The 25,484-nt window shown below is 35.0% G+C and overlaps 1 protein-coding gene and 2 long non-coding RNA genes across 4 annotated transcripts; 2 read left to right on the top strand and 1 right to left on the bottom strand.

Moving 5' to 3' along the window:
* The first annotated feature begins 610 nt into the window (after positions 1-610).
* Positions 611-2,999, top strand: LOC149607114 (uncharacterized). The gene is made up of 5 exons (XR_016376955.1): positions 611-724; positions 1,083-1,165; positions 1,531-1,614; positions 1,678-1,760; positions 2,867-2,999. It is a non-coding gene; the product is annotated as an uncharacterized LOC149607114 (long non-coding RNA).
* Positions 3,000-4,052: 1,053 nt separating this feature from the next.
* Positions 4,053-5,520, top strand: LOC149607115 (uncharacterized). Of its 2 annotated transcripts, XM_089860176.1 has the most exons (5): positions 4,056-4,140; positions 4,350-4,432; positions 4,496-4,578; positions 4,944-5,028; positions 5,386-5,520. In XM_089860176.1, exons 1-5 carry the CDS (start codon positions 4,132-4,134, stop codon positions 5,477-5,479), a joined length of 354 nt encoding a protein of 117 aa, XP_089716302.1. In that variant the 5' UTR covers positions 4,056-4,131; the 3' UTR covers positions 5,480-5,520. The 2 variants fall into 2 exon arrangements, with proteins under 2 accessions (XP_089716303.1, XP_089716302.1); XM_089860177.1 differs by lacking the exon at positions 4,350-4,432 and having other exon boundaries at positions 4,053-4,140.
* A 2,624-nt stretch (positions 5,521-8,144) lies between these two features.
* Positions 8,145-10,026, bottom strand: LOC149607116 (uncharacterized). Its single transcript, XR_016377056.1, has 3 exons — positions 9,706-10,026; positions 9,361-9,595; positions 8,145-9,287 (listed from the first exon to the last, which is right to left on the bottom strand). It is a non-coding gene; the product is annotated as an uncharacterized LOC149607116 (long non-coding RNA).
* Positions 10,027-25,484: the final 15,458 nt, after the last annotated feature.

Below are 25,484 nucleotides of genomic sequence, written 5' to 3' on the forward strand. Positions count from 1 at the left end.
AGTTTGCAAAAACATATACTAATTTGCCCATACTTTTGAAATTTTTTCACAAACTTGCCAATAGAAAATTTTGTAAAATCTTATACTAATTTGCCCATAATTTTTTTCATTTTTTTACAAACTTGCTAATAGAATTTTAAAATAACAAATAATAAGTGGAAATCACAAAGGTCAAAGGCTATGTGACCACTTACCCACCGTCGTCTGCTTAGAACTACAGCTTATGAAGAAGCCGAAGATGTAATTCCCCAGAGAAATTAAAGAAGTACATCGTAATTGCTTAACTTTTAATCGAAATAATGTAGAAAAACAGTGTAAAGTTAATAATTATACAAATTGTTAAAAAATCTTCGCATTATTTTTCAGTTTCTAAGACTTTTACGCGTAAATTCTTTGACAAAGGAGTTTTCCTCCATGGAAAAGGTACTAATTAGTCTCTAAATTTAATTAAATATTATAACTTAGTATAATTTACGTTTTCAAAGGATTTAATGCTGAAAAAGAAACGAAAATTGAATTTGCCACTACTTTTAATTTTAACAAACTTTTCAAAAAATGAGTTTTCCTCCATGAAAACGGTAACAATTAGTGTCTAAAATTAATTAAGTATTATTACTAATTATTATTTACCGTTTTCATAGGATTTTATGGGAAAAAAGACAAAAAATTAATTTGCCACTACTTTTAAAACAACTCCAGAAACGAGTTTTCCTCCATGGAAATGGTACCAATTAGTCTCTAAAATTAATTAAATATTATTACTAATTATTATTTTCCGTTTTCATAGGATTTTATGGGAAAAAAACACAAAAATTGAATTTGCCACTACTTTTAAAAACAACTCCAGAAACGAGTTTTCCTCCATGCAAATGGTACCAATTAGTGTCTAAAATTAATTAAATATTATTACTAATTATTATTTTCCGTTTCCATAGGATTTTATGGGAAAAAAACACAAAAATTGAATTTGCCACTACTTTTAAAACAACTCCAGGAACGAGTTTTCCTCCATGGAAATGGTACCAATTAGTGTCTAAAATTAATTAAATATTATTACTAATTATTATTTACCGTTTTCATAGGATTTTATGGGAAAAAAGACAAAAATTGAATTTGCCACTACTTTTAAAACAACTCCAGAAACGAGTTTTCCTCCATGGAAATGGTACCAAATAGTGTCTAAAATTAATTAAGCATTATTACTAATTATTATTTACCGCTTTCATAGGATTTTATGGGAAAAAAACACAAAAAATGAATTTGCCACTACTTTTAAAACAACTCCAGAAATGAGTTTTCCTCCATGGAAATGGTACCAACTTGTGTCTAAAATTAATTAAGTATTATTACTAATTATTATTTACCGTTTTCATAGGATTTTATGGGAAAAAAGACAAAAATTAAATTTGCCACTACTTTTAAATTTTTACAAACTTCTCCAGAAATGAGTTTTCCTCCATGGAAATGGTACCAATTAGTGTCTAAAATTAATTAAATATTATTACTAATTATTATTTTCCGTTTCCATAGGATTTTATGGGAAAAAAACACAAAAATTGAATTTGCCACTACTTTTAAAACAACTCCAGAAACGAGTTTTCCTCCATGGAAATGGTACTAATTAGTGTCTAAAATTAATTAAATATTATTACTAATTATTATTTACCGTTTTCATAGGATTTTATGGGAAAAAAGACAAAAATTGAATTTGCCACTACTTTTAAAACAACTCCAGAAACGAGTTTTCCTCCATGGAAATGGTACCAATTAGTGTCTAAAATTAATTAAGCATTATTACTAATTATTATTTACCGTATTTACAGGATTTTATGGGAAAAAAACACAAAAACTAAATTTGCCACTACTTTTAAATTTTTACAAACTTCTCCAGAAATGAGTTTTCCTCCATGGAAATGGTACCAATTAGTGTCTAAAATTAATTAAGCATTATTACTAATTATTATTTACCATTTCCATAGGATTTTATGGGAAAAAAGGCAAAAAATGAATTTGCCACTACTTTTAAAACAACTCCAGAAACGAGTTTTCCTCCATGGAAATGGTACCAATTAGTCTCTAAAATTAATTAAATATTATTACTAATTATTATTTTCCATTTCCATAGGATTTTATGGGAAAAAAACACAAAAATTGAATTTGCCACTACTTTTAAAACAACTCCAGAAATGAGTTTTCCTCCATGGAAATGGTACCAACTTGTGTCTAAAATTAATTAAGTATTATTACTAATTATTATTTACCGTTTTCATAGGATTTTATGGGAAAAAAGACAAAAATTAAATTTGTCACTACTTTTAAATTTTTACAAACTTCTCCAGAAATGAGTTTTCCTCCATGGAAATGGTACCAATTAGTGTCTAAAATTAATTAAGCATTATTACTAATTATTATTTACCGTTTTCATAGGATTTTATGGGAAAAAAACACAAAAAATGAATTTGCCACTACTTTTAAAACAACTCCAGAAATGAGTTTTCCTCCATGGAAATGGTACCAATTAGTGTCTAAAATTAATTAAATATTATTACTAATTATTATTTACCATTTCCATAGGATTTTATGGGAAAAAAGGCAAAAAATTAATTTGCCACTACTTTTAAAACAACTCCAGAAACGAGTTTTCCTCCATGGAAATGGTACCAATTAGTCTCTAAAATTAATTAAATATTATTAATAATTATTATTTTCCGTTTCCATAGGATTTTATGGGAAAAAAGACAAAAATTAAATTTGCCACTGATTTTAAAACAACTCCAGAAACGAGTTTTCCTCCATGGAAATGGTACCAATTAGTGTCTAAAATTAATTAAATATTATTACTAATTATTATTTACCGTTTTCATAGGATTTTATGGGAAAAAAGACAAAAATTGAATTTGCCACTACTTTTAAAACAACTCCAGAATCGAGTTTTCCTCCATGTAAATGGTACCAATTAGTGTCTAAAATTAATTAAATATTATTACTAATTATTATTTACCGCTTTCATAGGATTTTATGGGAAAAAACACAAAAAATGAATTTGCCACTACTTTTAAAACAACTCCAGAAATGAGTTTTCCTCCATGGAAATGGTACCAATTAGTCTCTAAAATTAATTAAATATTATTACTAATTATTATTTTCCATTTCCATAGGATTTTATGGGAAAAAGACACAAAAATTGAATTTGCCACTACTTTTAAAACAACTCCAGAAATGAGTTTTCCTCCATGGAAATGGTACCAACTTGTGTCTAAAATTAATTAAGTATTATTACTAATTATTATTTACCGTTTTCATAGGATTTTATGGGAAAAAAGACAAAAATTAAATTTGTCACTACTTTTAAATTTTTACAAACTTCTCCAGAAATGAGTTTTCCTCCATGGAAAGGGTACCAATTAGTGTCTAAAATTAATTAAGCATTATTACTAATTATTATTTACCGTTTTCATAGGATTTTATGGGAAAAAAACACAAAAAATGAATTTGCCACTAATTTTAAAACAACTCCAGAAATGAGTTTTCCTCCATGGAAATGGTACCAATTAGTGTCTAAAATTAATTAAATATTATTACTAATTATTATTTTCCGTTTCCATAGGATTTTATGGGAAAAAAACACAAAAATTGAATTTGCCACTACTTTTAAAACAACTCCAGAAACGAGTTTTCCTCCATGGAAATGGTACCAAATAGTGTCTAAAATTAATTAAGCATTATAACTAATTATTATTTACCGCTTTCATAGGATTTTATGGGAAAAAAACACAAAAAATGAATTTGCCACTACTTTTAAAACAACTCCAGAAATGAGTTTTCCTCCATGGAAATGGTACCAACTTGTGTCTAAAATTAATTAAGTATTATTACTAATTATTATTTACCGTTTTCATAGGATTTTATGGGAAAAAAGACAAAAATTAAATTTGCCACTACTTTTAAATTTTTACAAACTTCTCCAGAAATGAGTTTTCCTCCATGGAAATGGTACCAATTAGTGTCTAAAATTAATTACATATTATTACTAATTATTATTTTCCGTTTCCATAGGATTTTATGGGAAAAAAACACAAAAATTGAATTTGCCACTACTTTTAAAACAACTCCAGAAACGAGTTTTCCTCCATGGAAATGGTACCAATTAGTGTCTAAAATTAATTAAATATTATTACTAATTATTACTTTCCGTTTCCACAGGATTTTATGGGAAAAAAACACAAAAATTGAATTTGCCACTACTTTTAAACAACTCCAGAAACGAGTTTTCCTCCATGGAAATGGTACCAATTAGTCTCTAAAATTAATTAAATATTATTACTAATTATTATTTACCGTTTTCATAGGATTTTATGGGAAAAAAGACAAAAATTAAATTTGCCACTGATTTTAAAACAACTCCAGAAACGAGTTTTCCTCCATGGAAATGGTACTAATTAGTGTCTAAAATTAATTAAATATTATTACTAATTATTATTTACCGTTTTCATAGGATTTTATGGGAAAAAAGACAAAAATTGAATTTGCCACTACTTTTAAAACAACTCCAGAAACGAGTTTTCCTCCATGGAAATGGTACCAATTAGTGTCTAAAATTAATTAAGCATTATTACTAATTATTATTTACCGTATTTACAGGATTTTATGGGAAAAAAACACAAAAACTAAATTTGCCACTACTTTTAAATTTTTACAAACTTCTCCAGAAATGAGTTTTCCTCCATGGAAATGGTACCAATTAGTGTCTAAAATTAATTAAGCATTATTACTAATTATTATTTACCATTTCCATAGGATTTTATGGGAAAAAAGGCAAAAAATGAATTTGCCACTACTTTTAAAACAACTCCAGAAACGAGTTTTCCTCCATGGAAATGGTACCAATTAGTCTCTAAAATTAATTAAATATTACTACTAATTATTATTTTCCGTTTCCATAGGATTTTATGGGAAAAAAACACAAAAATTGAATTTGCCACTACTTTTAAAAACAACTCCAGAAACGAGTTTTCCTCCATGGAAATGGTACCAATTAGTGTCTAAAATTAATTAAATATTATTACTAATTATTATTTTCCGTTTCCATAGGATTTTATGGGAAAAAAACAAAAAAATTGAATTTGCCACTACTTTTAAAAACAACTCCAGAAACGAGTTTTCCTCCATGGAAATGGTACCAATTAGTCTCTAAAATTAATTAAATATTACTACTAATTATTATTTTCCGTTTCCATAGGATTTTATGGGAAAAAAGACAAAAATTAAATTTGCCACTACTTTTAAAACAACTCCAGAAATGAGTTTTCCTCCATGGAAATGGTACCAATTAGTGTCTAAAATTATTTAAATATTATTACTAATTATTATTTACCGTTTTCATAGGATTTTATGGGAAAAAAGACAAAAATTGAATTTGCCACTACTTTTAAAACAACTCCAGAAACGAGTTTTCCTCCATGGAAATGGTACCAATTAGTGTCTTAAATTAATTAAGCATTATTACTAATTATTATTTACCGTATTTACAGGATTTTATGGGAAAAAACACAAAAACTAAATTTGCCACTACTTTTAAATTTTTACAAACTTCTCCAGAAATGAGTTTTCCTCCATGGAAATGGTACCAATTAGTGTCTAAAATTAATTAAGCATTATTACTAATTATTATTTACCGTTTTCATAGGATTTTATGGGAAAAAATCAAGAAATCGATTTTGCAGATACTTTTTAATTTTTGCAAACTTCTCCAAAACCTTTTTTTTTTTAAAAGAGGTTAAAAAAAAAGTTTTTTTTTAACCTCTACAATAAAATAATGATTTTTTCGAGCTAACATTTATCATTTTCATAGTTTTTCATGGGAAATTATCTAGGCCTAGTAGATATTAATCAAAAATGTCTTGATTAGAATCAAGTCCTAAAAAGTATCGATAAGACTGAGCTTATCACTTGACTGAAGGATCAGATATTAATTTTTCTTTTTAATTGAAACTTAAAGGCATGCTTAAGAAAAAACAACGTTCCATTACCGTTTTCCGTTGAAATAACTTATTTTACAGGCAATCAATTTCAAAAATTTACTTATCTCGGGTTTTCGGGCACAATTCCATTCCCCCAAAACATTTTATCATTACATTAATTACTTTTGAGAGAGTACGTGTATGACATTGAGTTTTAAAAGGTTCCCCATTTGTGCCCTGCATGCTTCGCAGTGGATAAGTTTTAAAACAATGGCGGAAAATTAAGTAGGGACAGTTAGATTTTTACTCGTGGTTATGCAAAATGATGTAATGTCTAGTGTACTTCAGTCAACAGTCATACTGTTCATTGTCATAGCTCAGGACATGATTAATGCTGCTCACTATTTTTCTCTCTAGTTTCAAACAATGGTTAGAGACCATTCAGTGCCGCAGGTCGCACATGAATATATTTCAACTACAGTTTACATAAATTCTCCGTGGTCGTACTATTAGCGTGTTAAGCACTAATTTGTTCAGAATATGTCTCGAAAGGGTGCTTGTTGTAAGTTTTTAAAGCAGTGTTGCCAATGTGTGGGTAATTTCCCACATCGTGGGAAATTTAGGTTTGGTTTTAGGCTCTGTGGGGAAAAAGTAATATTTTTCCGAGATCAATCAAATGTCGGAATTTTCCTGTTCAAGGGTTAATAGTGCAAAATTTTCGAAAATGCACTAATTTTAACTGCACAGTTAAAATTAGTGCATTTTCGAAAATTTTATCCGGTTTAATAATTTCAAGCGACATTTTGAAATAAATTCGGTGATTTTAAGTTTGGCACTGAAAAAAAAGAAAGCATATTTTGAGAATTTTAAAGCTCTATAGCATTTGTACATATTGTCAAAACCATGCGGAGTGATATTCCATATTAAACTTAGTATGATAAAATAGTCCAGATAAATATGACTGTAAAAAGAGGGGGTGTGGGAAATGCGGCAAATTTTTAAAATGGAAGTGGGAAAATCCACTTTCTAACATTAGCAACACTTGAAGGTTTTGGTCATGGCTAAACAGACCGCTCATTCAGTTTTTTATTGTTTTAAAGCTTATTTTGACACGTTATCTCTCAAAAGTAATGTAATGATAAAATGTTTTGGAGGAATGGAATTGTGCCCGAAAACCCGAGATAAGTAAATTTTTGAAATTGATTGCCTGTAAAATAAGTTATTTCAACGGAAAACGGTAATGGAACGTTGTTTTTTCTTAAGCATGCCTTTAAGTTTCAATTAAAAAGAAAAATTAATATCTGATCCTTCAGTCAAGTGATAAGCTCAGTCTTATCGATACTTTTTAGGACTTGATTCTAATCAAGACATTTTTGATTAATATCTGTTCCTTCAGTCTTCATTTTAATTAAGGATGTTAAGAAACAGTTTTACATTTTCAAAATCTGCACTAAGCAGAAACATATATAATTATAAAGGGGACCATAAAGGGGACCATAACTTTAGCTCAATCAGACATTTATTTATAATGATACTTAAAAAAAAACGTAAATCATTAAAAGTTTGGGTAAGTACCCACAAGCACCCGGGGCAAGAACCCACAAACACCCGGGGCAAGAACCCACAAACACCCGGGGCAAGAACCCACAAACACCCGGGGCAAGAACCCACAAACACCCGGGGCAAGAACCCACAAACACCCGGGGCAAGAACCCACAAACACCCGGGGCAAGTACCCACAAACACCCGGGGCAAGTACCCACAAACACCCGGGGCAAGTACCCACAAACACCCGGGGCAAGTACCCACAAACACCCACAAGTACCCACAAACACCCACAAGTACCCACAAACACCCACAAGTACCCACAAACACCCACAAGTACCCACAAACACCCACAAGTACCCACAAACACCCACAAGTACCCACAAACACCCACAAGTACCCACAAACACCCACAAGTACCTACAAACACCCACAAGTACCTACAAACACCCACAAGTACCTACAAACACCCACAAGTACCTACAAACACCCACAAGTACCTACAAACACCCACAAGTACCTACAAACACCCACAAGTACCTACAAACACCCACAAGTACCTACAAACACCCACAAGTACCTACAAACACCCACAAGTACCTACAAACACCCACAAGTACCTACAAACACCCACAAGTACCTACAAACACCCACAAGTACCTACAAACACCCACAAGTACCCACAAACACCCACAAGTACCCACAAACACCCACAAGTACCCACAAACACCCACAAGTACCTACAAACACCCACAAGTACCTACAAACACCCACAAGTACCTACAAACACCCACAAGTACCTACAAACACCCACAAGTACCTACAAACACCCACAAGTACCTACAAACACCCACAAGTACCTACAAACACCAACAGGTACCTACAAACACCAACAGGTACCTACAAGCACCAACAGGTACCTACAAGCACCAACAGGTACCTACAAGCACCAACAGGTACCCACAAGTACCTACAAGCACCCACAAGTACCTACAAGCACCCACAAGTACCTACAAGCACCCACAAGTACCTACAAGCACCCACAAGTACCTACAAGTACCCACAAGCACCAACAGGTACCCACAAGTACCTACAAGCACCCACAAGTACCTACAAGCACCCACAAGTACCTACAAGCACCCACAAGTACCTACAAGCACCCACAAGTACCTACAAGCACCCACAAGTACCTACAAGCACCCACAAGTACCTACAAGTACCTACAAGTTTCCGCACCCCTTTTTCGAGGAGATTAAACATTAAACTAATTTGCAATACCAAAGTCAGAGTAGGAAATGGATGGACACTTTTCTAGTGTTATATGTTACTTATGGTTTGTTTTTACCCTTGGCACCAGTTTAGAAACCAGGTAACAAACCTATGTGTAGAGTTTGCATTAATCTTAAACAACAAAAATTTGTCTAATTTAAAAAAAAAATTATTCTAATTAGCGGTTATTGTTGGTCGATGGCACTAATAAATAATAAAAATTTAAATGTTACCTAATAAAAATTATTGGAAGAGCCGGAATAAAAAATATTGGTTGGTTTGTTGACAGGGTTTAGTGATCGTGTGATTTAATCTATCAATTATTTTACCACTAATGAAACATTCAAAATGATCTAAGCAGGGGTTATCGTTTGCCGGTTGCACCAGATATAATCTTTGTAGCGTTTATCGTTGGCAATCTGGCCATTGTTTACTGTTTTCTTAGGCAACGTTAGAATTGGCGCAAAATAATTAATAATACAATTGTTACCTAATACAAATGATTGGAAGGACCTGAATTAAAAATATTGGTTGATTTGGTGACAGGATTTAGTGATAGTGTGATTGAATCCATCATTTATTTTACCAGTAAAAAACGTATCTTCGTAGCGGTAACCGTTGGCACTTGGCTGGCCGCTGGTGGCACCAGTCGAGAAAGCAGGGAACGAACCCTTGTGCGTAGTTTAAACAACAAAAATTGATTTATTTAAAACAAATTACCTAATTAGCGGCTATCGTTGGCCGATGGCACCAGGTGAAACACCTTAAAACGAACGCAACACGGCCAATTGGTCTCTAGTCGACTCTCTACATACAATCAGCTGTATTTAAATTTTGACCAAGGCTTAGTGAAATCAGTGAATTTAAAAATTATCGGCTAAATCCTAAATTTAAATTCTTTTGTATTAAATTATAATAAGGTTTAACTTACGAAATTAAAATAAAATGAGGACGAATTAACCCCTTCTTTTATGTGAAAAGTTACAAATTCGCCTTAAGCTCGACACAGCCACACTCGTTGTGTAAACAAAAATCTTCGCTCAGTCTTTCTATTAGAGGTAAAACAGCGTAAGTCCAACAGTACGTTTCTCAATGATTTTAGCCAGGACTAAAACACGTAAGTCCAACAGAATAAAAGGTCGTAAGTTTAAGCATGTGCTTAAAAGTACAAAAAGTAATACTTAATATTAATTGTTTTCAATAAAACTTCGAAAGGCACCAGTTTAATGTTCAACCTTTCATTTAAAACCATTTTCAGACCTATCGAATTAATAGTCTTCAAAAAATGCTCGAGTCAATTTGGCCATCACAGCAAACATTTCCCATGTTATTCCTATGGGAAAATTTCCCTTTTTTTGCCAAAATGTCTTAATTTTTTTATGGAAATGAAAACCACCCTTAGCAACATTATTTTCTATAAAAAAAATTAATGGAGGGATCTCTTTGAAATTTTAACCACATATTAAGGGTCCGAATTTTAGTTCAGTGGATTTTTTTCAAAACAATTAATACAATACAAAAAAAACTACATCCAAACAAAAAACCCTCCTTATACATTAAGAGCAGTATGAAGTCTTATCTAAGAGAGCAATCGCTCTCTCAGAATATTTGTAAAATTTGACAATTTTCCTGTAGAAGGCCCCTCCCTGCCTTTGACTGCATGTAAGAGCTATGGGCATTTAACATGGAGTGCCATTACTCGGGTGAAATGTTTTGTAGCACATATTGCTACATGTTTCTATGTCAGCCAATAGGATCTCAAGAATTTTGCAAACTCCATAATTAAGTTTACATGTATGTATATCAAAGCCATGTCTCTCGTGGGTTTATTAGAGTGGGTGTTTTTGTGTGTCTGTTAATGTTTTTTTGAATACGGTAGTTTCTCTACAGAAATGGTACTAATTTGTCTCTAAATTTAGTTAATAATTATTTCTAACTACTGATCCTTAATATAATTATAATTGAACTTTTCAATTATTTAAACCTCAATTTCGACACTTTGGTTACCTAAAAACAAGGAGAAAAAATGTTCAACTTTTATCGCTTTAATAATTATTATAAGAAAGTCGTCAAACACCTTATCGGTCACGATACTAATCCTAATTAAAACTATTTATTAAGTTTAATCCACACATTTGTGCTACCAGACTTGCTCGACAGATGGCGAGAATGCATGCACTATTTGAAACATATTTTCAATTTTTAATTCCTAAGCCTTGTCTTGTCTATCCTTATGGCGGGCGTTTCAAAATATTCTGAACTTTAGTCAGACGCCTGGGTATCGGGTGGTTTTCAACCAATCCTGTGGAAATTAATTTAAATTATCGATTTGGGACAACTAATCACGATAAAAAAGTACCTATAATAATTATTCCATGATATTTTAAAATGTAGACATTGTAATTTTATCAAGAACGTCAGGGATTTTCGATTTATACTCTATCTGATCTCGTAATGTTAATCTCTGTGGAGTTTAACATTAGGAGGTCACTATGTTTCTCGCAAGTTAGACCCAAGGTTTCCCGACCAATTTTCACAACATATCTCATACAGCTCTAGCAAAGGCTGAAAAGGTATGTGGTATCTCATTTCACGTAGGGTGAAGTTTAATTAACAAATTTGTATGTTTCAAAAAGAAAACTATTCTTAAGCCATTTGGGCCTACTTTTTATCTTGCCAGGTTGCCGTTTCATGTCATTGGTGATCTATACATATCCTTTGGATATTACATTCCGTTTTCGCTAATATGTTGAACTTACTGTTTTGGAGGCCCACGGACAGTTGACGCCTGACGGTAAATAATTCACTGTCCATGGGAGACCGCAAAAATCCGAGATGGCGTTCTTACAGTACTGTTTTAATCCTCGCAGCGAATCAGGGGCGTCGGAAGCCGGGGGCAGGGTGGGCTCAAGCCCCCTCGATTTTTGAACCTGGGGGGCTGAGCCCCCTCAGAATTTAGGCCAAAAAAAAGTATAAATAATATAAATGTTAATAATACCAGTAAAAATAATAGATTTTAAAATATTATATTATTCAGCTGTGATTAGGTGATCCCCGTGGCTCAAAAACAAAAAAAGGCATAAGTTTCCACCCCTCTCGACAAGTGCAAGTTCCCGGGTGAAAAATATTTTTGTCACTCTCGAGAGAATTAGGCCTATAATAGATCCTCCACTGCCAAGACAATGAACAACCCCCCCCTTTCCTAAATAGGCCCGATCCACAATGCCGATAGAGTAGCTTTTACTTGCTTTTTCTCAAAATCTCACTAGAGGCTATTCACAAATGTTCTAAGGCAAAAATCGTCCAATTTTGACCTTTCTCTCAATTTGAGCAAGGATAATATACCAAGAGGAGCAGAAACTTTGTAAATAGGGACCAGCTCTGAATTTGGAGAAACTAGTTCCGGTTGTTCACGTGACCGTGTCGTCTACTTAAAAATTACGTTTTGTACGTCAACGGTCAACCCAGAGATCAACCCTTTGCCACCACCAAAAATTAGCAGCCGACATAATTTAACCAATAACATTGTCCAAATTGTCAAAGAACAAAATCTATTCTTGAGTGGTTAACGAAACGAACTGATTTAACAAATATTTCAAGTAATAAAGACAATTTAAGGTATTGAATTATTATTATTGGGGGAGAGGGGGGATCACGTCCTTGCACCGATGCCAGAGGCATATTGTGCACCCTCATATTCAGGCCTTGAAGAGGCCTGTGGCCGCGGTGTACCGTAGAATTTGTTCCACCGTTATGGAAGAGACCCGCTAGGGCTCCACAGTATGTGAATCGAAGTGTTCTAATCTGAGTGAGGCGAAGTAATCGCACTCGCACAGTATGTGAGAAGGAGTTTCTTCCTTCTCCCGGCACGACCGGCAAAGAGGGTCGTCAGCAAGGCCCATCAGATGGAGTTGTCTATTTAGCCGACAGTGTCCGGCCAAAAGACCGGTGGTCAGCCAAATATTCCAACTGCTGAGCGCAATAAGGTCCCTAGCCCTAGACCTGCAGGGGCCATTGACAAACTGTTTCGTTTGTCTCTGGCCCTCACCCTCCATATTATGCCAGAGCTTATTTTGAACGACTGTCAACCTGTCATGCAGACTCCGTCTAGCGTATGGGGACGACCGGTGACGGTCCCAAGACCTTGGCCTTCGCCCCCTTTTAGCAAACCTATCGGCTTGCTCATTGCCATGATGTCCGCTATGCACCGGCACCCAGTACAACTGGACCCTGTTGCGGGACGCCAGTCGATCAAGCAGATCAAGGCAACTGCGCACCAGTTGAGAAGTTATCTGACACTGGTTCAGCGCTTTCAAGGCGGCCTGACTGTCAGAGTAAATTCTCACAGTCCCCCCCCCCGAAAGAAAGGCTGCATATAGAGCTTGCTCAAAGTGAATTTTCATTTATTCGATATTAACTGCAAATAATTTTTTACGTTGAAACGGATTATAATTACCGTGCGTAATACTTGACTATGCTTATAAGTTTCTCTTTTTTAAAATGACTAATGGGTCAATAAGTGAAACTTAAAACCAGTAGAATTTACCCAGCTTACATCAAAACAAAATTTATAATTGCATTTTGTTTGACTGTGTACGTGAATAAGGACATCCCTAATTTCATGTCCACCTTTGTTTCAAACTTTCCCATTATTCAAGCATTTTTCTCAAAAACACATAAGGCCAGCTAAAATTCTCAGCCCCCCCAGGTTCAAAAACGTTCCGACGCCTCTGTTCTGAACCGTGAATTTTGAAAATGAAGTAGAATGGAGACCGTCTGAACTTTTTTGACTATTTTGCTGCAATGCTGAATTCAGAACCGTGAATTTTGAAAATGAAGTAGAATGGAGACCGTCTGAACTTTTTTTTACTATTTTGCTGAAATGCTGAATTCTGAACCGTGAATTTTGAATATGAAGTAGAATGGAGACCGTCTGAACTTTTTGACTATTTTGCTGAAATGCCGAATTCTGAACCGAAATTAATGTAAGATAGAGACCGTCAGAACATTTTTGACTATTTTGCTGAAATGCTGAATTCTGAACCGTGAATTTTGAAAATGAAGTAGAATGGGGGAGAAAGGTTATTTTATTTCGGAAGTAGATAATTCTAAACAGTAATTTTTTGATAAAGGCATATTATAATTTGAGAAAGGTTATTTTATTTCGGAAGTAGATAATTCTAAACTTTGGAAAAGGCATATTATATTTCGAGAAAGGCTATTTTATTTCGGTAGTAAATAATTCTAAACAGAATTTTTTTTTGGAAAAGGCATTTTATAATTTGAGAAAGGTTATTTTATTTCGGAAGTAGATAATTCTAAACAGTAATTTTTAGGAAAAGGCATATTATAAGTCGAGAAAGGTTATTTTATATCGGAAGTAGATAATTCTAAACAATAATTGTTTGAAAAACAATATTATTATTTGGGAAGTCAATGAAGATAAACAACAATATTTTAGAAAAGACGTAACATTGTTACACTATTTCCATTTTCATTTTCAAAATTCACGGTTCAGAATTCGGCATTTCAGCAAAATAGTCAAAAAGGTTCAGACGGTCTCTATCTTATATTAATTTCGGTTCAGAACTCGGCATTTCAGCAAGATAGTCAAAAAAGTTCAGACGGTCTCTATCTTACATTAATTTCAAAGTTCACGGTTCAGAATTCGGCATTTCAGCAAATAGTCAAAAAAGTTCAGACGGTCTCCATACTACTTCATTTTTAAAATTCACGGTTCAGAATTCAGCATTTCAGCAAAATAGTCAAAAAGGTTCAGACGGTCTCTATCTTATATTAATTTCGGTTCAGAATTCGGCATTTCAGCAAGATAGTCAAAAAAGTTCAGACGGTCTCTATCTTACATTAATTTCAAAGTTCACGGTTCATAACTCGGCATTTAAGCAAAATAGTCAAGAAAGTTCAGACGGTCTCCATTCTACTTCATTTTCAAAATTCACGGTTCAGAATTCAGCATTTCAGCAAAATAGTCAAAAAAGTTCAGACTGTCTCCATTCTACTTCATTTTCAAAATTCACTGTTCAGAATTCAGCATTTCAGCAAAATAGTCAAAAACGTTCAGACGGTCCCTATCTTACATTAATTTCGGTTCGGAATTCGGCATTTAGCAAAATAGTCAAATAAGTCCAGACGGTCTCCATTCTACTTCATTTTCAAAATTCACTGTTCAGAATTCAGCATTTCAGCAAAATAGTCAAAAACGTTCAGACGGTCTCTATCTTATATTAATTTCGGTTCAGAATTCGGCATTTCAGCAAGATAGTCAAAAAAGTTCAGACGGTCTCTATCTTACATTAATTTCAAAGTTCACGGTTCAGAATTCAGCATTTCAACAAAATAGTCAAAAAGGTTAAGACGATCTCTTACTTTAATTTCAATGTTCACTGTTCAGAATTCGGCATATCAGCAAAATAGTCAAAAAGGTTCAGACAGTTTACGGTTTGGTAGGATGGGAGAATTTTATAGTAGGAATTCTACTATTTTCAGCAGTTCAGACGTTCAGACATTCAGCAGATTAGTCTATCCCGTAAACGGAACGGAATAAACTTTATTTTATCTTTAACTTTAAAGAGTTGTCGTATTTCAATAAACTATTACTTAACACACGAAACCTACCCTAACATTTGGTGTCAGAAGTGGGATAACGACACAGGTGCTTTGCTACGCCTGGAACTGAATGAAGTGTTAACTAACTAGTGCTAGAAAATCCAACGGACGATTCCTTGGACTACGAAACCGACGTTTCGACAGACGTCTACGATACCGAACTCTTTGCAACTGGAAACAAGGAAGATCCGGCCTTTGACGAAGACCACGCGCCCACAATGTCGTGTAACGGTAACCCAAGTCTTCAAATTGGATACTTTTCGGCTGATTTCGGGGAATCAGCCGCCGAATGGCTGGTTCAATATGAGAGGCTCGCCACCCAACTAAAACGGACGGTCGCCCTAAAGCTCAGCGCTGCGGCGGGGTATATGCTTCCGAACAGTACTGCATATAACTGGCATCGCGTCTGGGGAGAAAAATGTGCGGACTTCGAGGAATGGAAAAAGAGTTTCCTAGAAGCGTTCCCCGATCGTTTTTCGGAAGAGGAATGGCTCGTACAGATGAGAGCCCGAGGACAGCAGCCGAACGAAAGCGTTGAAGCTTACATTTTTGCCAAACTCGATCTGTGTAAAAGAAGCGGCCTCAACCCCGACGACCAGAAGACAATCCGACATGTCGTAATTGGACTCGCAAATCGTAACCACGCGGCGGTTATTAGTTCGTCTAAACCCAAGACGTCTGGAGAGATTTTGAAGCTTGCCAAGGAACTTGAGAAATCGGACAGTTTTCATAACGTAAATGTAACCACAATAGCTACGCTCTTCCCGTGCCCACCACTTGGCGTCCCTCCGGCCGCCTCCTTCGCGCCGCACATGGCGGCACCGTATAATTATTGTCAGGCGCCCACGATGCTAGGAACGAAGCCTCTGTCGTGCCTGTGTTGGACGTCTCAGTTAGAGACATTGGCCTGATTAAAACTCTTTTGGATACAGGCGCCCGGAAATCGGTCATTGATGAGTCTTACGTAGCGCGGAACAATTTACTCGGAAACGTGTAGCCATGGGACGGCCCTCCTGTCATCGGTTTTGACAAGCGACTCGCGATGCCGAAAGGAATGATAGATATTATAGTTCAAGTAAGCGGTTTTGACGCGGTGCGCGTAGAGTGTTTTGTGGTTCCAAACGCGATCCTACCCCTCGTTCTGGGTGTGGACTGGTTCACGTCACAACGAGCTGGAATTATATTCGACGAAGGTCAGTTTCGTCTGATTTATCTGGATAATAATCATCAGATGCAATATCTCAACCCCGTTCATCGTAGCAGAAAGACTCATTTAAATGCGGACGCCCTCGCAGGAGCCCCAATCCTTCCGCCTGATCCCGGAAGTACTGCGGATCAAATCCCCACATGTGCCTTGAACTTTGAAGCCATCCCCATTAATGAACTAGCCCTTGCTCAACAAAGCTTACCTAAAATAAAGGAGATGATGATGAAACTGTACCGGCAAGAAGAAGAAAACCAAGCCGAACCCCAAATAGCCGAGTACACAATGAAGAACAGAACCCTCTATAGAGATAACCCTTTCGAAGAAGGCCGGGGCAAGCTTCTGGTAGTGCCTCCATCACTTCGAAAAACCATTCTCGACTTGGCCCACGACTCAGAAACCGGAGGACACATGGGAATAGAGAAAACACTCTCGAAAGTCCGACAACGATACTGGTGGCCAAGACAGAGGAAAATGGTTAAAAGGTACGTCGAGTCTTGTCAAACCTGTCAATTTCGTAAAGAACCCCCAGGCACGTCAGACGCGTCCCTACACCCGACAACACTCCCCACCAAACCCATCGAATTAGTCCATGGAAGATTACCGGTTCTGCCAGGCGAAGGAAAAATAATTGGACCACTAGAAGAGCCGGTCAAAGTTGTGACCGTCTCGAAACATACCGAAGACATCCAGAGTGAAGCGCGGACAACAACAATCGAGAGTCAAGCCCATCAGAAACAGCGTAACGATGAGAAGAACGGCAAAACTGCTACGAAAGTACCGGGACCCGTGAAGCCATTCCAGGTTCGTAACCTTGACGACGATGGAGACGCGCTCGACGACAGTTGGGATGACGAAAGCGAAAGTGACAGCAGCAACGACGAAACAATTAGTTTCGACCACCGCGATTTCGACACAACCCATCTAGAGCAGAGTGAGAAGACGTATAACTGGGGATTCTGCTACTCCAAAGAGAAGTCTCCTGAAACCTCAAATAGTCGAAAAGTTGGCGTTTTTGAACAAGTGCACTCTTTAAAGGAATAGCGACGTGGTTTAAAAATGATCTCAAATCTAAAGAAAACCTTACTTTTTTGAGAGTTTAAACTCTTCTGATTCCAAAAATATTATTGGTCAATATTTAAATATGAGGAAAACACAGAAAAAACACTTTGAAAACTTGAAATTTGGGGGCTAAAGCAAATTTGCCGAGTTTGCGGGTTTTTCTCCTTGCTACGTCACTCACGGCATCTCGCGGAAAAACCAAGCGCAAGCGCCCGAGACTCCCGAGTATACCAATGCCGCGCGAATCTAAATAAAATAGGCTTAACGCGGCTCTGAAACACTAACAGGCGTCACGTGAGCGACATCTAAAGAGAAAATTTCTCCTTACTACGTCATCAAATGAAACAAAATTTAGCTAAGCCTTTTCCAAACACGAAACTTTGATTGCAATTTTATAAATTTCTACGAAACCAAATACAAAAGTAAACATATCATAATAAACTGGATTTTTCAAGGATTTTTTTCGTATTTTAAGTTTGTGGGTGACGAAAATTATGTCACTAACTCTTTAAATACTGCATTATTACAAAATACAATTAATATTATTTCTTTGTATAGCTGACCTTCAAGTTGAACGTGTTTTAACACGGGGAAAGATTATTTTTCTGTGATACGCATACAGTCTAGCAAATTTCCAAAAATATAAGAAATTCTCATATTGGAATAAGTTACAAGCTGTGATTTATTATCAAAAAAGTTACTATTTTCCAACCTATATTTTCGCATCTATTTTCTTATTTATTGTTTTTATTGGTATCGCTTCAATATCGGTATATTCGAAGGATCGGGTAAAATATCGGTATCGGTACGTATCGGTTTCCCAAGTATCGAATGATATCGGTATCGGTTAAAACTTGTATCGGCCCATCTCTAATGTACAATACTATTTTTTAAGAGGTGTAGCTATGTTCAAGTTGTATTATTCATTATTGAGCTTAAAAACGATCGATATAATTTGTTTTTGAATTTTTGAAAATTACCATGTATACGGTAATTTACGCGGTAACACCAAAGATTCACGCAGTTGCGGGTTTTCTTATCCCTAAATTCCCAAAAATTGTTAAAGAGGGATACGCTTGAATTCAAATGTCAAAAATAGCTATGCTTAAAATGATTTAAGGAATAAAGTTTCTTAAAATGGTTTAACTAGAATTAAGGTAAATTATTAACGATTTAAATAAATAATATCAATTATATTTATTTAATTATTTAAGAAAGACCTCTTAATTTCGTCTCAACTCGGAGAGGTTTTTTTGGTTTGCCAACTTGCTACAATTTATATTAATTATAATATTAAAAGTTCACGGTATTGAAACCTTCAAAGAGCGGGCTTGACTAATCTGCGGGTCCTCTGAATGTCTGAAATGCAGTCCACGTTAGAAAACCTACTATTTGTAGTATTTTGATTTAATTCACAAATCATTGCAGGCAACTCTGAAATCAATTGCCAAATATGCAGTACTCTGAAATTCATTGGCTAATATGCAGTACTCTGAAATGCAGTCCTCAAATTATAAATTAATATCTGAAATAGATCGACTAAAATGCAGTACTCTGAAATGTAGTCCACGAAAATTATTAATTTCAACTCTGAAATTGGTTGACTGAAATGCAGTACTCGGTTGACTAAAATGCAGTACTCCGAAATGCAGTCCACGAAAAAATTCAACTCTGAAATCGGTTGACTAAAATTGGAAAGATATTTTCAAGTGCTTGTGTTTGTACTTGTACTTGTATTGCCTGGTTCATGATTTAACTATACAAATAAATTTTCACAAATTTGAAAAATATTTTCAAGTATGTGTGTTTGTGCTTGTACTTGTATTGCTTGGTTCATGATTTAACTGCGCAATTAAATTACGCCAAATTGGAAAAATATTTAAAAGGGCTTGTGTTTGTACTTGTATTGTCTGGTTCATGATTTAACTACATAAATAAATTACCCCAAATTGGAAAAATATTTACAAGTGCTTGTAATTGTATTGCCTGGTTCAAGATTTCACTACTCAATTAAATTTCCACAAATTGGAAAGTTATTTACAAGTGCTTGTTTTTGTACTTGTACTTGTATTGCCTGGTTCCCCAGTAGCACTGCCGACGTGGGGCCTACATGGTCGGCTTTGTGTGTTACCGACGAGTTGGTAAAAAGTCACTAATAAGTCGGGAGAGTAATGGTTTGAAAGTCGAAATGTCCGCCTGGAGGGACGATGGCCCGCCGGTTTTCCTATTGTTTTGAGGCTACTATAAAACGACTGTTGGCCGACTACAGGTCGGCGTCATTATGTCTACCTAAAGCCGCGCTCAATTCGACGATTTCGCGGCTTTTTAGTATAGGAACGGTAAATCGTCGGTAAAGGGCTGGTAGAGTAAGGGTTTGAGAGTCGATATGTCCGCCCGGCGGGACGACGGCCCGCCGGTTTTCAGACTGTTACGACACGAATGAAATACGACCCTCATGCAACACGTTTGAGAGTCGACTTAACCGCCTGTCAGCAAGAGGTCCGACGCTTTTGCGACGATCAAACCTTAACTCGAGGCCCGAAGGTTTTGCGACGATCAAGCCTTCATTCGCTTATAGTAAAGGATACTGATAACCTAGTATTGAAATTTCTTTAATACATTTTCAATGAACAACACTTCAGAATTTGTACTTTTTATATTTCAAGTAACATGCAGGTCAATTATAACAATTTCAAATATTAAACAATGTATTCTAGATGACACGACTAGTCGAATGAAAATATTAGCTGCCTAGCTAATTGGTTTTAACAAAAAGTAAAATTTTTCAGGGCGAGTATAATATTTACATCAATTAAAGCATTTATTAATATTCATTGTTAATATCTTCGATTTGGCCAATTACTGTCTCTTAAATTACAAAAATCTTAATGAAAAATATACACTTACAGATTTTTTAAGGAAAAAGAAAAACATACAATTCTAAAGGGTATTACTTGACACATTTTTCTCTTAAAATGTTTGAAACCGCATAAAAATTCTCAAATTAAAACAAATTGAGATCTATTTTGGAATTCAGTATTATTTTCACAGCCAAAAATCTTTAAAATCCTTAATATATAACTTTTCTTTTTAATTGAAACTTAAAGGCATGCTTAAGAAAAAACAACGTTCCATTACCGTTTTCCGTTGAAATAACTTATTTTACAGGTAATCAATTTCAAAAATTTACTTATCTCGGGTTTTCGGGCACAATTCCATTCCCCCAAAACATTTTATCATTACATTAATCACTTTTGAGAGAGTACGTGTATGACATTCCCTCATTTGTGCCCGGCATGCTTCGCAGTGGATACGTTTTAAAACAATGGCGGAAAATTAAGTAGGGACAGTTAGATTTTTACTCGTGGTTATGAAAAATGATGTAATGTCTAGCGTACTTCAGTCAACAGTCATACTGTTCATTCTCATAGCTCAGGACATGATTAATGCTGCTCACTATTTCTCTCTCTAGTTTCAAACAATGGTTAGAGACCATTCAGTGCCGCAGGTCGCACATGAATATTTTTCAACTACAGTTTACATCAATTCTCTGTGGTCGTACTATTAGCGGGTTAAGCACTAATTTGTTCAGAACATGTCTCGAAAGTGTGCTTGTTGTAAGTTTTTAAAGCAGTGTTGCCAATGTGTGGGTAATTTCCCACATCGTGGGAGATTTAGGTTTGGTTTTAGGCTCTGTGGGGAAAAAGTAATATTTTTCCGAAATCAATCAAATGTCGGAATTTTCCTGTTCAAGGGTTAATAGTGCAAAATTTTCATAAATGCACTAATTTTAACTGCACAGTTAAAATTAGTGCATTTTCGAAAATTTTATCCGGTTTAATAATTTCAAGCGACATTTTGAAATAAATTCGGTGATTTTAAGTTTGGCACTGAAAAAAAAAGAAAGTATATTTTGAGAATTTTAAAGCTTTATAGCATTTGTACATATTGTCAAAGCCATGCGGAGTGATATTCCATATTAAACTCAGTATGATAAAATAGTCCAGATAAATATGACTGTAAAAAAGGGGGTGTGGGAAATGCGGCAAATTTTTAAAATGGAAGTGGGAAAATCCACTTTCTAACATTAGCAACACTGATTTGAAGGTTTTGGTCATGGCTAAACAGACCGCTCATTCAGTTTTCTATTGTTTTAAAGCTTATCTCTCAAAAGTAATGTAATGATAAAATGTTTTGGGGGAATGGAATTGTGCCCGAAAACCCGAGATAAGTAAATTTTTGAAATTGATTACCTGTAAAATAAGTTATTTCAACGGAAAACGGTAATGGAACGTTGTTTTTTCTTAAGCATGCCTTTAAGTTTCAATTAAAAAGAAAAGTTAATATCTGATCCTTCAGTCAAGTGATAACCTCAGTCTTATCGATACTTTTTAGGACTTGATTCTAATCAAGACATTTTTGATTAATATCTGCTCCTTCAGTCTTCATTTTAATTAAGATTGTTAAGAAACTGTTTTACATTTTCAAAATCTACACTAAGCAGAAACATATAAAAAGGGGACCGTAACTTTAGCTCAATCAGTCATTTATTTATAATGATGCTCCAAAAAATAAAAACGTAACTCATTTAAAGTTTGTATTCTTATTGTAATTAACATAATACAATTTTTTACAACCCTTTATTGAAACGCGAGGCGCTCCCCTAAAAATTCCACAAATAGGACCAAATTGACAGTTTTACACAATTTTTTAAAACGCTGATTTAGCCTATGTCTGTTTAACCTTTAGCTCAAACTTTTCATAAGCCCAATATGAAATTCGGATATCCTTAAAACTTCTCAAAGACGATCCGAGATTATCAATTTCGAACTTTTTTGTAGCATTAACTAACGTCTGTTTGATATTAAGCTTATAAACCTTAAACACAATATAGTGAGGGCAATGCCGACTCAATTTATAAGGGCTACCCTAAAAGTCCACAAAGGTGATCCAAGATTGTTAATAAATACGCCTAAAAAGTGCCCTCTTCAAAATATGTAGCCGGGGAAAAGAGAGCGTGATCGAGTGAGCTATGCTAGTGGGTATTTTGGTAGTAAGTAACGGGGGTTGGGACTCCAGGCATAGCCCGCTCCATCACGCACTCGACAACACAAAGCAACTCGCGCCAGCGTGGGAAATAAGGCGGTAACACAGGGCAAATGACGAGTTTAAAAATTGCCTGTTACAGTTCAAAAATTAAATCGGAGGGGGGTCAGTGGTCCACGAGACTACTAAAAAATTCAAGGGTAACCAGAGTCCACACATTAAAATTCTAATATTTTAATTATCCACTTCCTTAGCTTAGCAGACGACGTGCTCTGGCCAATGGTCACGGACCAGTTTATTTATTCCAAGTCAGGAGGGTCTCTGGCCTAATGTCCAGTTTAAATATATCCTTATTTCCCACCCTGACTCGCGCTATAGCGCAAGCAGCTTGCGACGTGTTGCGCGTGATCGAGTAGGCTATGGTCCGGTCAAAAGAAATCTTCAGTTCAGCGTTGTAAATAAGGCGATGGCACAGGGAAAATGACCAGTTTAAAAATTAAATCGGAGGGGGAGCAGTGATCCACAGGACCACTAAGGAAATTCTAGGGTAACCAGGGTCCAGACATTATCTCAACTATTTTAATTACCCACTTCTTTAGTTTAGCAGACGCCGCGCCCTGGTCAATGGTCATGGACCAGTTCATTTATTCCAGGGCAGGGGGGTCGCTGGCCCAATGTCTAGTTTTAAAAAAATCCCTATTTCCCACCCTGCTTCAGTTGGGAGTCCTGGAGCTCCTAAAGTCCAGAGATGCATATGACAAGGATTCATTTCTCATAAGCGAGAATGGCCAACTCTGTTGTGTTAGAGACAGCCTGGCAGCCTGGTATTTTTTACTTCTCAGTCAGCTGGGTTTTCACCTTTAAAAGTTAATACAGCCCTTTGAATTTAAATAATTAGAAATGAGAAATGTTATTAAATGAATAAATCTATACGGTTGCAGTTGTGTCGAAATGAGAGCAATTAAATATGTGTCTTTGATATTTAGCTCCGATAATTTCAGAAACTTAATAAAAAGTAGTGTTATGTATTTAACCAGTATCTATTTTATTGAAATTTATTAATAATTATTTAATTAAAAAAATTGTAATACTATTTTATGTTTTAAATTTTACAAATAAAATTCAAAACAGTAAACATAGGGCAAAGGTTATATTGTATTATAAATAGCCAGTGGGATTGATTTTAGCTATATCGCAATTAGAGCTCGACATTTTCTATCCATTATCTACAAATTAGTAATTAATTTGAATGAAAATAGGTGGATATCTTTTATTAATTGGGAAATAATGCACACACTTCACATTTAAATTTTAGAAGTTAATTTATTATTTATTTTGTGTATATAATATTCAGCATTAATTTCACTAAGGCAATAAACTAATTACCTACGAGGAATTAACTAGTATATATGTTTAAAATTATAATTTAATCGTTTCAAAACTAATATGGTTTTGAACCGGTTTTTGTAATTTAGTTATTAAAATTTGTGATTGTCGATTGGTCAATATTGTAATTTAACAAATGGCGGAACCAATTTTTTTTGACTCAATGAAACTGAAATATCAATGAATAATCTACTGAAAGAGGTATCAACCTATTATTTTTTTTCAAAAGAAGGTAAATAAGGATTAAATGGCTTGCTGCTTCAAACAAGATTTTTAACCATGAATAGAATATTTTGTTAATTTTAGTCAAATTTAGATATTCGGTAATCGAGTTGATATGAATAAAGCCGTTTTTGCTCATGTCTATTTTAAACTTTAATCACAGATTTCGCTTACCATTTCACAAGCATAATAAACACTACCTTATGACACTACTGAAGGGCGCAAATCTATCTGTGGTCGGTAATGGTGACCAATATAGCAATTTGCCCAATTAATCAGTTTGAACTTCATTTGCACATTTCTATTCGTTAATTTGAAATGTTGCGAGAAATTTGAATGGAATATAAGTAGATATCTCTTTCAGAAGATAATTTTTGATGTTGATATTTAAGATTCATTAAGTTAAAAAAATTGGTATTGGTATTTCAAGTAAGCTTTGATATCAACATCGTTTAATTTACGATATGGGCTTATGATGGTAGTCTGTTTATAAGATTAAATCGTTACTTTAAGTGTCACTAGACAGTATCTACCTCCAAAATCGAGGGTTAGTAACTTTGTAAGCATCTCCTAGTCACAGGATATCCGAGGGTGAATTTATTATATGTGATAATCTGACAAGGTGCACTAGCTCAGTCAAGTTTTGGCAAGGCCTAATACCGTTTTGCTTGGCTGCATGTCGCCGTCAAATTCCTTTTAAAGCATAGATCATATAGTATCCACCCTTGATTTTCATTTCGCAACACACGTTGGATTCTTGGATGAAGAATAGTGTAACTATTCTTCATCCAAGTTGGATTCGTAAACCTCGACACGCACTACGATTAGAAGCATTAAAATGCAAACACAACAACACACTGAGCGTATACATTTTAGGAGTGACCGCGGCGTTAAAGAAAAAGCCTCCGGCGGAGTCCGGCCAGTAACTTAAAAGGGGGTAGTTTCGAGGGAACGAAATTCAAATGCAAGGCGCGTTCCATCAACAAAAAACATTGAATTCGTTTTACGCAATTATAATATTAAAATTTTATACAATTAAGTAATATTTAAGAAAACTAAGCACTACTTTCAAAGTCTAAACTTTAAAAATTCGACGATACGAGAAGGCGAAGTAACGGGCAACGAGAGGTAAACATTTTTTAAATGGCAAAATTAACGGTAAG

The sequence above is a fragment of the Phalangium opilio genome, unplaced genomic scaffold (assembly GCF_054372755.1).
Source record: "Phalangium opilio isolate 3A_F unplaced genomic scaffold, DU_Popi_V2 ptg000352l_1, whole genome shotgun sequence".
Lineage (NCBI taxonomy): Eukaryota > Metazoa > Arthropoda > Arachnida > Opiliones > Phalangiidae > Phalangium > Phalangium opilio.